Here is a 15929-nt window from a genome sequence, read left to right on the forward strand (position 1 = left end):
CCTAGTCGCTACTTATTCGAATCATGTAGAGATTATTACTCTTCACAAAGCGGTTTGTGAATGTACATGGATTGGATCCATAATTACGCATGTTCAAAGCAATTGTGGTTCGAAGTCTACCACAGATGAGCCTACGAGCATTTATGAGGAGAATGTCGCTTGTATCGAATAAATGAAGCAATGCTACATCAAAGGCAACAACACCAAGCATAATCAGCAACAACAGACTCTCCTCAAGATGAAAGGTAAATAGGTTCGATATGAGGATAATGTGGCAGACTTGTTCACCAAATCATTGCCTAAATCCACTTTCGAGAAACATGTTATTAGCATCGTTTGCGAAAGTTATCCGAACTCCCATGATTGTAGTCATCAGGGGGAGATGTCTATATGTATGGTCTCGAAATGTGAAGGGTGTGTTGTACTCTTTTTCTCCTTCAACTGAGGTTATTTTTGTCCCACTAGGCTTTTGTTACTTGGCAAGGTTTTTAACAAGGTAACGAGAGGAGCACCACGTTTAGGCGACACAAGAGGGAGTGTTTAAGGACATCTGATTTACGTGTCTGGCCCAAACTCTAGTGACTTGTCCAACTTGTAATAAGGTTAGTCTTACAGATATTTTCGGAGATATCCTAATTATTGTACGATTTAGTTTCCCTGTAAGACTTATATTCTCTACTTGTAATCCTCTATATAAAGAGACCCCTATTATTAATGAAAACACAACTCAATTCTCTCCCAATTTGAGTTTTCCTAAAACACACACACACACACACACACACACATATATATATATATATCAACAATTCACAATTACGTTTTTTCCTTTAAAATTTTTTTAAAAAAAAAACCTTCTAACCTAGGCTCACCTAATTACTATTAGTTAAATAGTCTTTATTACTAATTAATTTTACCATTAGCCAATTAATGTTTGATCTTGATTATCAATTGACAATTACACAATTGACAGTTACATTCTTTCTTATTAAAAATGAAAATCTTCTAACCTAGGCTCACAGAATAGTATTAGTTAAATAGTCTTTAATACTAATTAATTATATCATTAGTAGTTTCCTTAACCAAATATAATTCTTTTTGCATGCATTTTATGACAACCACAATAATTAATGTAAAAATAGATAATTTTTGTTTTACACGTAGTAACTACTTCACGTACAACGTGTTATTACTGCTTTTTGAACTAATTTGCAAATGTTACACAATGTGTTATAATATAGGTAAACCATTATATTTTGACTAGAACCATGTATGTACTCATTGGTGTAATCAAGTTCTCCCTTGCATAATTAAAGAAATATAGTGTAATTTCCATCGTCGAAGTGGTAATTACTTTCAGTCGACATAATTTACCACAAACTATAACAATTGATGTAAAAACAATAGCGTTACCAAACTAATAAATTTATTCCATATTGTGTGATTTCCTTTGTTGATGATGATAGCTTTACCAAACTAAATTTATGCCTCAACGGTACTGAGGAAACACATTTATTACTTCACAAATGTCAGGACAGGGCTGGCCTTGCCCATGGGCATCATTGGCGACAGCCCAGGGCCCAACATAGAGGGGGGCACCAGATTTTATCAATAAGATTTATATATATAATTATATATGTATAGAGAGTGGAACGTAAAAAAAAAGAATCAGATTTCTAGACGCAGATCGTGTCTTTACTTCTTCTTCTTCTTCCAACGTGCAACGGCAGGCACAAAATTGATTATCCAAGTATCTCTTGCTCTCTCTAAAGTCCGAAACCTTGAAACCCAGCAAATTTTTTCTTTAAATTGGTTTCAATTCTTCAATTCATTCTCATCCATCACCCAATCTTTTTCCTCTCTATGTTTCTATTATTCTACAGTGATCATACGAATTTTTAAGTTTTCCATCGATGTAGGCTAAGGTCAAATCAAAATAGGTACTGGCCGGGTGTTCTTCAAATTTGAGATCCAATGAAAATTTGGATATCAAAAGCCTTGTTACTTATTTTTTGAGTTCTGTTGATTTTTAACAACCTGCTCATTCATTGGTTTCAATTTTCAATATTAGGCGCAATTGGAAGTTGGAGTTGCAAGTCAATCTTGATCAGAAAAGAAAGAACGAGAAGGAAAAAAGCAAATTCCAGATTTTTCGGGTATTGTTCTATGCTCCAGTGTTTATCAATTATCATTCAAAGTGATTTCTAACAACCTGCTCATTCATCGGTTTTCAATTTTCAATATTAGGTGCAATTAGAAGTTGGATTTGCAAGTCAATCTCAATCAGAAAAGAAAAAACAAGAAAGAAAAAAGCTGATTCTAGATTTCCAGGCTAGTTGGAGCATACACAAAATTCGCCCTGGGCATCAAAAAGCTCAGGACCGGCCTTGTGTCAGGATTAACTGTTGCATGTGCTTTTGCTCATATTGAATATACAAATGGTCTTGCCTCTAGACTTCAAGATTTTCTATTCAAGTTTCTTTTCTCAGTGGAAAAAACAAATAAAATAAAACTAAAACTGTTGCATGTACAACATTAAGTCTTTTTTTCATCCTCAATTTAGAATCTAAATTCACACTATCTAATTTGCAGTCCACACTTCTTTTTATTTTTTAAGTTGAAGTTTTTATAAAAAAAAAAAAAAGATAAAATAGAAGTTACTGAAAATAAAATTAAAGTTTGTAAAAAAAGGAAACATGGGATGTACGAATTGTAAAATTAGAAGTATGAATTTCAATCTCCATATATGAAATTTAATATAATATAATAAAAGCTTAGAACATTTAGGACGTTAGTGACATCGTCATGGAGAACAAAGATAATGGAAAATAAGACTTCATTAAGTACAAATTAAATAAAATTACTTCATTTATACAACAAGAGTTCACACTACATATAATAATCTTATGGATTTAAAACTATAGGGAAGAAACACAGGAGTTCACACTATATATAATAATCTTATGGATTTAAAGCTATTGGGAAGAAACACAACTATCTCTGCTTCCATCCAGTACCAGCTAGCTACACCTTGTTCTAATAAAAGAACACACTCAAAACGAAAGCAAAAACCCATAGAAAACAACCAAGACAAGAGTAGCATGGTTCAATATACAATACACCAGCAATATAACATATGACCCGACTATATATTGCGACAACGAGAGAATATTTCACTCGAGATGCCCATATTACTTACGCACAAGCATTTTTACTTAGGGTATGCCTATGATAGGGATGAATGGAACATAGAAGCTAGAAGGTGCCAAACCCCACTCTGGCGGCAGAGGCACATCGACGGTCTTGGATGAACCAAACACGTTCTTGGCTTTACAAGCCGCCTGATCTTTGATACTCAAGGGGCATGATGTGGAGAAACCAAGAGGAGTGGAAATGGTGTAGGAGTTAGAGTCATGGGTCTTCACAATTTTGGATACCACGACCTTCCTTGAGACATAGAACTGGTTTGTACCTCCAAGAATCTTAGCAAGGCAGTGAAGAGCTGCGGGAGATTTCGAGTCGTCGGATGGGAGCTTAGCCTCGAAAGATCCGTCAGCTTCTGTGGTTGCCATAGCCAGCTTCTTGACTTGAGCACACTTCACTAAAACCTTAATACCTGAAAATGAAACCAGAAAACAGTTAGAATTGGTCTACTCTAGAAACGTCACATTAAAATGGTTCACACTTCACTGCTTGGATATATAGTGTTTCCTTGAAATTCATAACCCAGAAAGCACTTTTAGCTCTCTCTTCTATGGCTTCCAAAAGTGCTTTAAAGTACACGAATATAAGTTTGGCTAGGCAAAGTGGAAGAAAACTATGTCATATATAATTACATGCAAAGGATATTTGAACCTGAAAAATCATAATTCTTGTGGCAATCAAGGCAAGTGACCTTGGCCTTCAGAACTTGGCCATTGGAGAGCTCAAAGCTTGCAAGAGACAATGCAAAGAGAAGTGTTGGGAGGACCAGGCCGGAAAGAGCAGCCATTGAAGAAAATTACACACAGTGCAGAAACAAGTACTCCACAAACTTGATATGAACAAAAGATGACTCCAGTGCAGCTTATATAAATAGAGAATCAGAACAAGACCATAATAAATGGAAAGCCCCAGTCGGTGTGTTTTCTAGTTGGTGGTAATCAAATGCTTTCACCTATTTTCCCAACAGGGATTTATTACACCGGCCAGCTCAGATATTTTGTGGTTTTTTTTAATTTTTTTTCTTTTTGCTACCCTCTTCATCAGATTAGATATATGAGATATGTAATTAACAGTATGAGGTCAGACACAATAAGAAATGGGACTCTTCACCCTAGCTAGCACACATTTGAACCTTTGGTCCTGATTGACACACTTCAAATTTATTTTACTTCAGTCATATGCTTTACTTAGTGATCAGCTGGGTATTTTTCATAGGTCAGCCCCAGTAGACTTAGTTAAGCTAAAATATGCATCCAGGAGTATATGTGCTCTACTCTGGGGTGTAGTTCATTCAGTCAAGTCCTAGCAGTTTATATGGGTTAACTTCTTAAAACATTGCTTTCCTGGCCCCTTTCAACACAGATGATAGTGTTTATAATTTGCCGGTCCGTATATAAACAATTTCAACTTATCAAACTACAAAAAGAAAGGAAGGGAAAAAAGAAACATGGCAACTATAGATTGACTAATGTAAATCATGATTATCCATTTGGAGGTAGCTTTCTATCTGTAGGATCCCCAAAGAAGCAATCATATTTTTAAGACCAAAAAAAATTCCACGCCCCAAATCCACCAATGGATCGGATTTTAATTTTTTTTGAACCAAAGTAATCAACTTCATTCATCTCAAGCTAGAATGGCACGGATACATACATTCTCTTGCCAACTCAAGGGCAAGTTTAGGACGTGGTATGTTAGCACCACTCATTAGACAATCAATGCTCACTTATTTAAAGTGAGCCTAAAAACTATGAAAATAGCATAGTAATTAGGCAAAGTACAGAAAATAAAGAAACTAAAATTTCTCCTTTCCCATAAACAGTTAGGCTAGGAGGTTTGGAAGACTCTAGTACCGCATGCATCGGACATAAACAGTGTTGTTTGATCGAACCACCAGGATCCCAAATACGAAATCCTAGAGAATTAGGATCCCCCATTTCGGTCCACGAATGGGCCCTAATCCAAGGAACAGTTTCAAAAATTTGGGACACCCAATACTCCCAAACTGAAATGGATTTCAAAGTTGATTTGGGCCATCCATCTGATCTGGGCCACCAAAGTGATATGGGTCGCCCGACTGATTTGGGCACCCAAGCTAGAGTTGGCCTCCAATTGGTGGGTCTCCCAATTGATCTGGCCGGGCACCCTTTGTTCTACACCAAACCCCTTCACGGCTCCTGCCACAGCCACCCCTTGTACATTGTCATCAACTACACGGACCACAGACTGCACACCGGCACAAACGCCCATCAGGACTCTCACCTTCCTCCACTGAGCATCGTAAGTGCATCCTGGCCTAGAGCGAAACTGCCCCGTAGCCATGCCGCTCTCCTCCACCCTGCAGATCGAACCACCACGGCACCTGCAAATCGGATCTCTGCCACCCCTGTCGGGTTGACCCCAAATCCAAACACCGCATGCATTGCAAACCATGGATGTTGATCGTTATAGGCTTTAAGCATTGCTCTTCGTGGTCGGATCCGACCCAAAACAGTAGATGTTGCTGCTACCGCATCCCACACCATCTCCACCAAGGCTGCCCCCCTGATTCTAGTCCCCCCTCTCCGCCAATACCAAGAAGCCAGAAGTTCATTTTTGATCACTTGAGTCCTATAGTGGGGTTGACTTAGTTGGGAATTCATCCAAGCAATTCCGAATTGGAGGGCTGTTGATAGGCCATAGAGTGTGGTAACATTACCCCCACTTAGAGGACGGGCCAGCGTCGGCCGCCATGGGAGAGAAACTAAGCCGACACGGCTAGGGTTTTTCATCTTCAATTAGATTTCTTTGAAATATATACATTGCTTCAAATCAGTAGTAGTATGCATCGGATTTTAATGGGTGCACTACTCCATTATATATTCTCTTTTTTTTCTTTTTTTCTTTGGTGAAGAGAACATTAATTTCACTGGAGGCTGGTGGTTGATGTACCTTTAACTTAGGTAATTTACCTGCTGCTCGTCGATGAAAGTGACGCAGTCGGATTGATAACTAGGTTTACCAGCAATAAACCTAAGCAAAAGATTCTGGAGTCCACCAGAGATAAAAGAGAATAATCTCAATTTAATTGATAAAAGATGAAAGATGCGTTCTGCAGCCGCATAAATAAGAGAAAAGTACCCTAGGGCGACTAACAACGAAACCCTAAGGCCCATGGATAAAAACGAAAACAATCCCAAAATAACTAAGAAAACCAAAAACGGGTAAAATAGAAAAATGCCGTTTTGAGGCCCTAAACGATCCCGAAAGCCCGAAAAAGGTCACACGTCGTGGCATAGTGACGAGTTTGATTTCTGGCGCGATTCCCTTTCCGGAAAGCTAAAGTGCGTCCCAATCGGACTCCGGAGGCCCATTTCACGTCTACTAGTCACTTTTCGGTTTCCACCTTTAGCACGATCCAATTGTTCTTGAAATTGGACCGCCATCTGTTCTACATTAGTCTCCTCCACCTCCGAAGAACTCGACCCCGAGTTCTCTTCAGGATAAAGAGCCTCATCTTCACGAAACTCATGCAGATCAGCAACATTGAAAGTGTTAGAAATGCCCATTGAATCTGGAAGTGCAACAACATAAGCATTATCATTGATCTTCTTCACCACCTTAAAAGGACCATATTTTCTAGGCTTCAACTTGTTATAGGTACCAACAGGGAATCTCTCCTTCCTCAGGAACACCATCACGTCATCACCTTCCTGGAATACTTTAACTCGCCGATGTTTATCAGCTGCAGTTTTATTCTTAGCATTAGTTGCTTCCAGCTTAGCCTTAACTTCATCTCGAACAGCTTGTACATCTCTAGCCATACTATCAGCAGCAACACTAACTCCAGGAACCTTAGGAAGCTTCACCAGATCAACCACATGTTGAGGAACAGTAGTATAAACTAAGGAGAATGGTGACTTCCCTGTGGCGCTATGCACAGCACTGTTATAAGCAAACTCCACCTGGGGCAAAGCATAATCCCACTGTTTGGGTCGATCTCCACAAACGCTCAGGACCATGTTACCCAAAGTTCTGTTAGTAACCTCTGTCTGGCCATCCGTTTGAGGATGGGCTGTGCTACTACGGTTCAAAGATGTTCCAAACATCCTCCACAAAGTAATCCAGAAATGGCTAATGAACTTGGTGTCTCTGTCAGATGTAATGGACTTGGGTACTCCATGCAAACGAACCACTTCCCTGAAGAACAGTTTAGCTATATTAGAAGCATCAGCAGTCTTTTTACATGTGATGAAATGCACCATCTTAGAGAACCTGTCAACTACCACAAACACTGAATCCACTCCCCTTTGGGTACGGGGTAAGCCCAACACAAAATCCATAGAAAGGTCCTGCCAAATGTCATCAGGAACAGGTAAAGGTAGATAAAGACCTGTATTTTGGGACTGACCCTTAGATACTTGGCAGGTGTAGCACTTTCTCACAATAGTTCCTGCATCCTTCTTCAACTGTGGCCAGAAATACCGCTCCTCAAGACTAGCAATAGTCTTGTCTCTGCCCAAGTGCCCGCTCAATCCTCCTCCATGCAGATCTCGGATCAGTTTTTCCCTCAATGAAGAACTAGGGATACAAAGTCTGTTGCCCTTGAATAAATATCCTTCATTCTCATAAAAATCTGCGACTGCATTGTTATTGCTGCACTTGGCCCAAATCGCTTTGAAATCAACATCTTCCTCATACAACTCCTTCAAGAGATCAAACCCCACAATCTCCTGAGCTAAAGTGACCAGTAAGGACGCCCTCCTACTCAAAGCATCTGCTACCCGGTTAAGAGTACCAGATTTATGTTGAATCACAAAAGGAAATTTCTGCAGAAAACTCACCCACCTTGCATGCATTTTATTCACAGTTTTCTGGCTATTGAGGTACTTCAAGGCTTGGTGATCGGTGAACAGTACGAACTCCCTCTGAATCAGGTAGTGCTCCCACTGCCTCAATGCCCGGAACACTGCATAAAATTCTTGGTCATAAGTACTCCACTTCTGACGAGCTTCACTCAGCTTTTCACTAAAGAATGCTACTGGTTTCTTCTCTTGTGACAACACAGCACCTACTCCCACGCCACTAGCATCACATTCAACCTCGAATATCTTGTCAAAATTAGGAAGAGCAAGAACTGGTGCAGTACAAAGTTTCTCCTTGATTAAAGCAAAACTTTTCTCTTGTTCCTCTCCCCATTGGAATTTTCCTTTCTTCAAACATTCAGTAATAGGGGCAGTAATGGTACTGAAATTCTTCACAAATCTTCTGTAGAAAGTAGCTAAACCATGAAAACTCCGCACTTCAGAAACTGTTTTTGGAGCTGGCCATTCTCTTATTGCTCGTACCTTTTCTTCATCAACCTGAATGCCTTCTTCTCCAACCACAAATCCCAGAAATAATAACTTGCTGGTGCAGAATGTACATTTTTTTAAGTTGATGTACAGTTTATTCTCCTGTAAAGCTCCCAAAACCTGCTTCAAATGCACCAGATGTTCTTCTTTGGTCCTGCTATAGATTAGTATATCATCAAAATACACTACTACAAAGGAACCTATAAAAGGGCGAAGAACCTGGTTCATAAGCCTCATAAAAGTGCTGGGTGCATTAGACAACCCGAATGGCATAACCATCCACTCGTACAAGCCATCCTTGCTCTTAAAAGCTGTCTTCCATTCATCCCCTGGCTTGATTCGAATCTGGTGATATCCACTTCGAAGGTCTATTTTGGTAAACACTTTGGAACCTTCTAGCTCATCAAGCATATCTTCCAAACGAGGAGTAGGAAACCTGTACTTCACAGTTATCTTATTAATGGCCCTGCTATCAACACACATCCGCCATTGATTGCCCTTCTTAGGAACAAGGAGGACTGGAACTGCACAAGGACTCATACTCTCTCGAATGAACCCTTTTTTCAACAAGTCTTCAATCTGCTCTCTCAAAATCTCATTCTCCTTGGGACTCATTCGGTAATGTGCCAGATTGGGCAAGCTAGCTCCAGGCACCAAATCAATCTGATGTTGAATGTCTCTCATAGGTGGCAGCTCGTTGGGTAACTCATCCGAGATCAACTCTTCAAATTCTCCCAACATGTCCTGTACTTCCTTGGGGATTACCACTTCTTCCTTTTCTGCAGACAACAACCCCTTTATCACCACTGGACAGAAAACCTCAGATTCTTTAAAGGCCCTCTCCATCTCAAGTTCACTGCTAGACAAGGTCAGGAAACTCTCCACTTTCTTCACACCAGATTTCTCAAATTGACACATAGGAGCCATAGCAATTTTATGGTTATTCCACATAAACAACATCACATTGTCCCTGCCTTTATAAGTCACATCCACATCAAATTGCCAAGGTCGTCCAAACAAAATATGACAAGCATCCATATCAATAATGTCGCATAAAACTTCATCTTTATAATGCTTACCGATGGTTACCGGTACTTTGCAAGATTCAACAACTCGAACTTGTGGACCTTTCTTGACCCACCCGAGGGAATAAGGTGTCTCATGAGGTTGCGTAGGTAATTGCAAATATTCCACCAGTTTCTTGGCCACAAAATTTTCGCAGCTTCCATTATCCACAATTAAATTGCACACTTTGTTATTAATGGAACAAAGTGACCTGAAAATATTGCGCCGCTGCCCCTCTTCTTTAGGGCAGAGTAGAACCCGTTGCAACACAATGTTAACCCTCTCAGGGGACTCCTCCTCCGCAAACTCAGCCCCATCATAATCGCCATCTCTCCTAACTTCTTCTTCATCCTCATCATAATCATCTATAAGGGCAGTTTGTCTCCTCTCAGGACACACATTAGATCTATGCCCAGGCTTGTTGCATCGATAACAGACATCTCCTGTAGGTCTAGCATAAGGATTATTAAACCTCTGATTCGGGGCTCTATTTTGAGCACCACTAGAATTGTTAGAACTGCCCGCGCCTTTAAAAGGGGGATTAGAAGCTTTGAAGGCGTTTTCTGCTCTCTGCAGCGTAGTTGTACCCTTGGCAGTTGAGGCATTAACCAAATCTGCACTCCTTTGGTAGTTATACCTTTGGAAAGAAGAAGCTCGTGAAGGTTTCTCCAACAACTCTGCTTTCAATGCTAGGTTTGTAACTTCGGCCATAGTATGAACAGTTTGTAACCCAATTCTCTCCTGAATGGAAGGCTTCAGCCCACTGATATAGCGAGCCACCTTCTGGCCTTCAGTTTCTCCCAATTCGTTACGCTCTGAATAGCGTAAGAACTCAGCCGTATAATCAGCCACCGTCCTAGTTCCCTGGACACATTCAATATACAGCCTATATAGAATCTGCTCATAATCATCTGGCAAGAACCTTTCCATCATCAACTGCTTCATTCTTCGCCATGTTCTAACACCCTGCTTCCTCTGCTTCCTTCGAGTGTTCTGCAACTTATCCCACCATACTGCTGCAGTACTCTTCAATCTCCAGGCTACATGCTTAACTTGCTTGTGTTCAGGCACTTCCATAATCTCAAAGAATCTGTCCACCTGAAGCTGCCAATCCAAATAATCTTCTACACCCAAGTTGCCCGAAAAGAAAGGAATTTCGGCCTTGACTTTATAATCCTGGTCAGCTTGTCCATGTTGTTCATGTTGTAAAATTTCTTCTTCAGGTTCAGATTCTGATGTATTATCAACAACTTCACCACGTGGAGCCCTAACTCGCTGGTCTCCTTCCCCATCTCTACGCTGATTATTGTTGTTGTGGTTGTTGTTGTTCCTCTCACCCAACAATCCACGAATTTCTCCGATCTGATTATTCATGGAATTGATGGCAGCGGTAAACGCTGCTGTAAGAGCTTCAATATCTGATTTCGTGACTTCACCCATTGCTACGAAGGCAAATAAAAGAGACAGGGAAGACCTGCTCTGATACCACCTGACGCAGTCGGATTGATAACTAGGTTTACCAGCAATAAACCTAAGCAAAAGATTCTGGAGTCCACCAGAGATAAAAGAGAATAATCTCAATTTAATTGATAAAAGATGAAAGATGCGTTCTGCAGCCGCAAGAAAGATGCGTTCTGCAGCCGCTTGCGGCTGCATAAATAAGAGAAAAGTACCCTAGAGCGACTAACAACGAAACCCTAAGGCCCATGGATAAAAACGAAAACAATCCCAAAATAACTAAGAAAACCAAAAACGGGTAAAATAGAAAAATGCCGTTTTGAGGCCCTAAACGATCCCGAAAGCCCGAAAAAGGTCACACGTCGTGGCATAGCGACGAGTTTGATTTCTGGCGCGATTCCCTTTCCGGAAAGCTAAAGTACGTCCCAATCGGACTCCGGAGGCCCATTTCACGTCTACTAGTCACTTTTCGGTTTCCACCTTTAGCACGATCCAATTGTTCTTGAAATTGGACCGCCATCTGTTCTACATCAGAAAGCATCGAACTGCAGCACTGTCTAGCTGATATATGGTCTAAAATATTTAAAACCTTCTAACTAAAGGTGGCAAACGGGCCGGCCCGGCCCATTTTAAGCTGGCCTAGTCGTGCTTCGTGCCGTGCTTAGGCCAGCCCATTTATTATCGTGCCAGGCTCGTGCCGGCCCATTTACTTAAACATTAAGCCCAGCCCGGCCCATGGCCCGAACCCATATCTTACCGGGCCATGCTCGTGCCGGGTCAATAACGGGCCATGCTCGTGCCTACCCACTATAAAGCACAATTTTAGAATCTTAATTTGAACAAATAGAAATTAATTTTATTTAACTATTTAGAAAATTAAAATAAATTAAATTCTACAACATTTTTCTTAATCTTAGCTTTTTAAGATTAGATTTCTAATAATTTTTTATATTTCACTATAAGAAAGAAAGAAGAAAAAAAAACTCAAAATATATTGTTTTTAGTATATTATTATGAGATTAATCTTTATTAATATAATGAAGATTTAGTATCTATTATTCTTTCCTTCATTCTATAGTTGTATTATTATGAGATTAGTCTTTATTAATAAATATTAGAAAAAATACTTATGTCAAAACAAGGATATGATGTTTTGTTTCATTATTTTGACAATATAAAAGAAAGTAGTCATAAGATTTTAAATAAAAATGTCTCATATTCAAATCTCATCATTATAGTTTTTTAATTTTTTTTTTTAAAAATGAAAATTTGTGTTTGTAACGGGTCGGCCCACAATATGTCGTGCTCGGGCTGTGCCGGGCCCATTACGGGCTCGGGCCGGGCCGGGCCAATGGGCCAATATTCTTAGGCCCAGCCCGACCCGTTATTCTAACGTGCTCGGGTCGTGCCGGGCCACTAATGGGCTTGGGCCGTGCCGGGCCGCCTTTAAGCGTGCCGGGCCCATGCCGTGCTCGTGCTTTGTGGCCCGTTTGCCACCTCTACTTCTAACCTTTGACTTATAGGAGATATCTTAATTATTGTACGATTTAGTTTCCCTGTAAGACTTATATTCTCTACTTGTAATCCTCTATATAAAGAGACCCCTATTATCAATGAAAGCACAACTCAATTCTCTCCCAATTTGAGTTTTCCTAAAACACACACACACACATATCTATATTTATCAACAATTCACAATTACGTTTTTTCCTTTCAAAAAAAAAAAACCTTCTAACCTAGGCTCACCGAATTACTATTAGTTAAATAGTCCTTATTACTAATTAATTTTATCATTAGCCAATTAATATTTGGTTAATACTTGATTATCAATTAACAATTACAATTTTTCCATATTAAAAACAAAACCTTCTTACCTAGGCTCACGTAATTAGTATTAGTTAAATAGTCTTTATTACTAATTAATTATATCATAAGTAGTTTCCTTAACCAAATATAACTCTTTTTACATGCATTTTACGACAACCACAACCATTAATGTAAAAATGGATAATCTTTGTTATAGATGTAGTAACTACTTCACATATAACTTGTTATTACTATTTTTTGAAACTAAATCACAAATGTTACCACAATGTGTTATCATATAATATATTTTGACTAAAATCATGTATGTCCTCATTGGTGTAATTAAGTTATCCCTTACGTAATTAAAGTAATATATTGTGTAATTTCCATAGTTGAAGTTGTAAATACTTTCATTCGACGTAATTTACTACAAACTACAACAATTGATATAAAAATTATACTTTTTGTTCTAATTATAGTAATTGCTCCACCTACAACCTATATACTAGTTTATGGACAATTTAACAAGTGTGACAACAAATTTATTGTCAGAGTGGTAAATCTTTATGTTTTTACCATTAATAAAATGATTACTTCAATGACCATGCATTTTACCACAATCCACGTCAATTGATGTAAAAGTGGTAATTTTTGTTCTATTTGTAATAATTACTCCACCTAAACTAATGTACTAGTTTATGGACAATTTAACAAGTGTGATAACAAATTTGTTGTCATAGTGGTAAATCTTTATGTTTTTATCATTAATGAAATGATTACTACAATGAGTCAATGACTACACATTTTAACACAACCCCCAACAATTGATGTAAAAGTGCTAACTTTTGTTCTATTTGTAGTAATTACTTCGAAAACTACATCATTTACAAGATTATCAACCATTTTACAATTCTGACAACATTTGTGTTGTGAACATGGTAAAATTAATATTACACCAAAATATATGTAAGTACTCAGTATTGTAAAGAGGTTCTCCATTTGATAATTAATGTTCTCCATTTGATAAAAGTTGTCCAACTATGATATTTACATCTTTGACCACTCAATTATAATAACCACAATAAGTGTGGTTATAAGTCGTAATTTTAGTTGTACTAGGTGTAATTTAGTATTTTGACAATATTTGTTACATGTTTCTGAACAATATTACGTATCAAGATACAATATGTTGTTAATATGGTAAATTTTATTTTTAAAAATGACATATGTCAACATTTAAGTGGATAAACTGTTAACCAGTTCAGTAGGTTTCCACTACATTAATTTATTAAAAATAAAAAAAATAAAAAAATAAATATAAGGATATGCCATACATGAAGGTAATCTAGACAACCCCATAGCATGCATACTCCTGTCTAGCTAATCGCCAATCATAGAGGGAAAAGATTTTTAACAACCACGAGCAGAATGTATATATCCATCAATATGGAGACTACTTGGTAGTATATCTGTCTAGGTAGAAGCTAGCTTGTACTTTTATTGATGACCGGGTTGGGCACCACCACGAGAAATATGCAATTAAGCAGGGCAGTACTGTCTGTGACCACCATCGAAGAAAATAGGAAATGTTTGTTGAAAATCTGACCACCATTGAAGAAAATATGAAATGGTTGTTGAAGATGGGTTTCCTTCAGTAAGTCCAGACATTCAATATTAATTGACACCACGATTTTTCAACGAACGTACGTACTCTCAACTAGAACACATCCTCTGTGATCCACCTCAATAACTCGATCTCTTGGCTTCAATGTTATATCTCTTACAATACATCTGTATAACAGAGTACGTTAAGAGGTACCCACCCATGTGGTGGATTCTACAGCTCGATCTCTGCAAATATCTTATATGGATGTGCTGTTAGCTAGTTCACGTGATAGAGGTGATCAGGATATTTCTTACTCTCTAGGACTCTCCTGTCTCTCCATTGTGTTGTATATTAAAAGCCGAAAAAATGCCATGAATTAAGGATAGAGATTTGTCTGTAAACGATGCTACGACGCTTGGAGACGAGGAAAACATATCCATATGATATATCATGACGGTATCTCGGCTTCTTACAGTAGTAAATTAATCAGCTTCCTACGTATATTCGTAACCTAACTCAAAATCAGGATGAATTAATCTCTACGTACAAATAGAGCCAGTCTACCACGGTATTGAATAAGTTTATCATGACAAAACGATACATTAATAAAGTGTAAGGCCGAACTTGAGATTTTGAAGCTTGAGGTGAAAAATAAAAAAAATGGGTCTACATTTTTTATAGAAAAGAAAAAAAAAATTTACAAAAAAGATATTGAAAAGAAAAATAAATACACAACTGAAAGGGGGATTCAAACCTAGGCTAGGGGTAACATAAAAGAAAGGATTGCAACTTGCCAACTAAAACCAATCTTATTGTTTAGTAAGAAAACATACATTTTACGCATGCAAAGCATGTATGAAGAAAGCTAGTCTATAGGTAGAAAAAACCCTAAGTGCCGCCGACGCTCTGTAGGTGCGGTACCACAACCATCGCACAGTGCGGCCTAATTCTTTCATCATGCTTCACGGCAACATCCTTGTATGGAACTGTCGGGGAATAGTTAATTATGAAACCCAAAGAGCTCTTATAGATCTCGTGCAAGCCAAGAAACCAACCTTAATATTCCTCTCTGAAACCCTAGCCAAAAAAGAAACCATTAACTCTCTCACCTGTCGACTGAGTTTTCATGACAATCTCTGTTTTGAATCCCAAGATGAATCACAGGGTGTAGCGTTGGTGTGGCACAGTGATATACATGTAGAATTCAGATCACATTCGGCTCATCACGTGGATGCAGTGATAGGAAAACCGGGTGAGGATCTATGGAGATTTACGGGGATATATGGTTTTTCAGGTCGATCCCAACGAGAGCAGACTTGGACCTTGATCAGACAACTGGCATCTGAAGATTGCTCACTTCCATCGCTTATGGCAGGTGATTTCAATGAAGTTATAACTCATGCAGACAAATCGGTGGACCGCCTAGAGCCGCGGCAGCGGTGACCCGCTTCAGACACACT

The 15929-nt window shown here is 38.7% G+C and overlaps 1 protein-coding gene and 1 long non-coding RNA gene across 2 annotated transcripts; one reads left to right on the plus strand and one right to left on the minus strand.

Annotated features, from left to right (window-relative positions):
* Window positions 1-1664: 1664 nt before the first annotated feature.
* On the plus strand, window positions 1665-3125 carry LOC112167840. The gene is made up of 3 exons (XR_002923959.2): window positions 1665-1937; window positions 2069-2153; window positions 2245-3125. It is a non-coding gene; the product is annotated as an uncharacterized LOC112167840 (long non-coding RNA).
* Window positions 2848-4050, minus strand: LOC112167839. Its single transcript, XM_024304924.2, has 2 exons — window positions 3853-4050; window positions 2848-3613 (listed from the first exon to the last, which is right to left on the minus strand). The coding sequence occupies exons 1-2, from the start codon at window positions 3986-3988 to the stop codon at window positions 3213-3215; spliced, it is 537 nt and encodes a 178-aa protein (XP_024160692.1). The 5' UTR covers window positions 3989-4050; the 3' UTR covers window positions 2848-3212.
* Window positions 4051-15929: the final 11879 nt, after the last annotated feature.

The sequence above is a fragment of the Rosa chinensis genome, chromosome 5 (genome assembly GCF_002994745.2).
Source record: "Rosa chinensis cultivar Old Blush chromosome 5, RchiOBHm-V2, whole genome shotgun sequence".
NCBI classification, from domain to species: Eukaryota; Viridiplantae; Streptophyta; class Magnoliopsida; order Rosales; family Rosaceae; genus Rosa; species Rosa chinensis.

Bases quoted from the DNA above. Each gene is read 5' to 3' on its own strand.
- LOC112167839 (XM_024304924.2), bottom strand. From the start codon at position 3,988: ATGGCTGCTCTTTCCGGCCTGGTCCTCCCAACACTTCTCTTTGCATTG. The intron at 3,614-3,852 runs GTTCAAATATCC...TTTCATTTTCAG, and splicing joins CAAGAATTATGATTTTTCAG to GTATTAAGGTTTTAGTGAAG.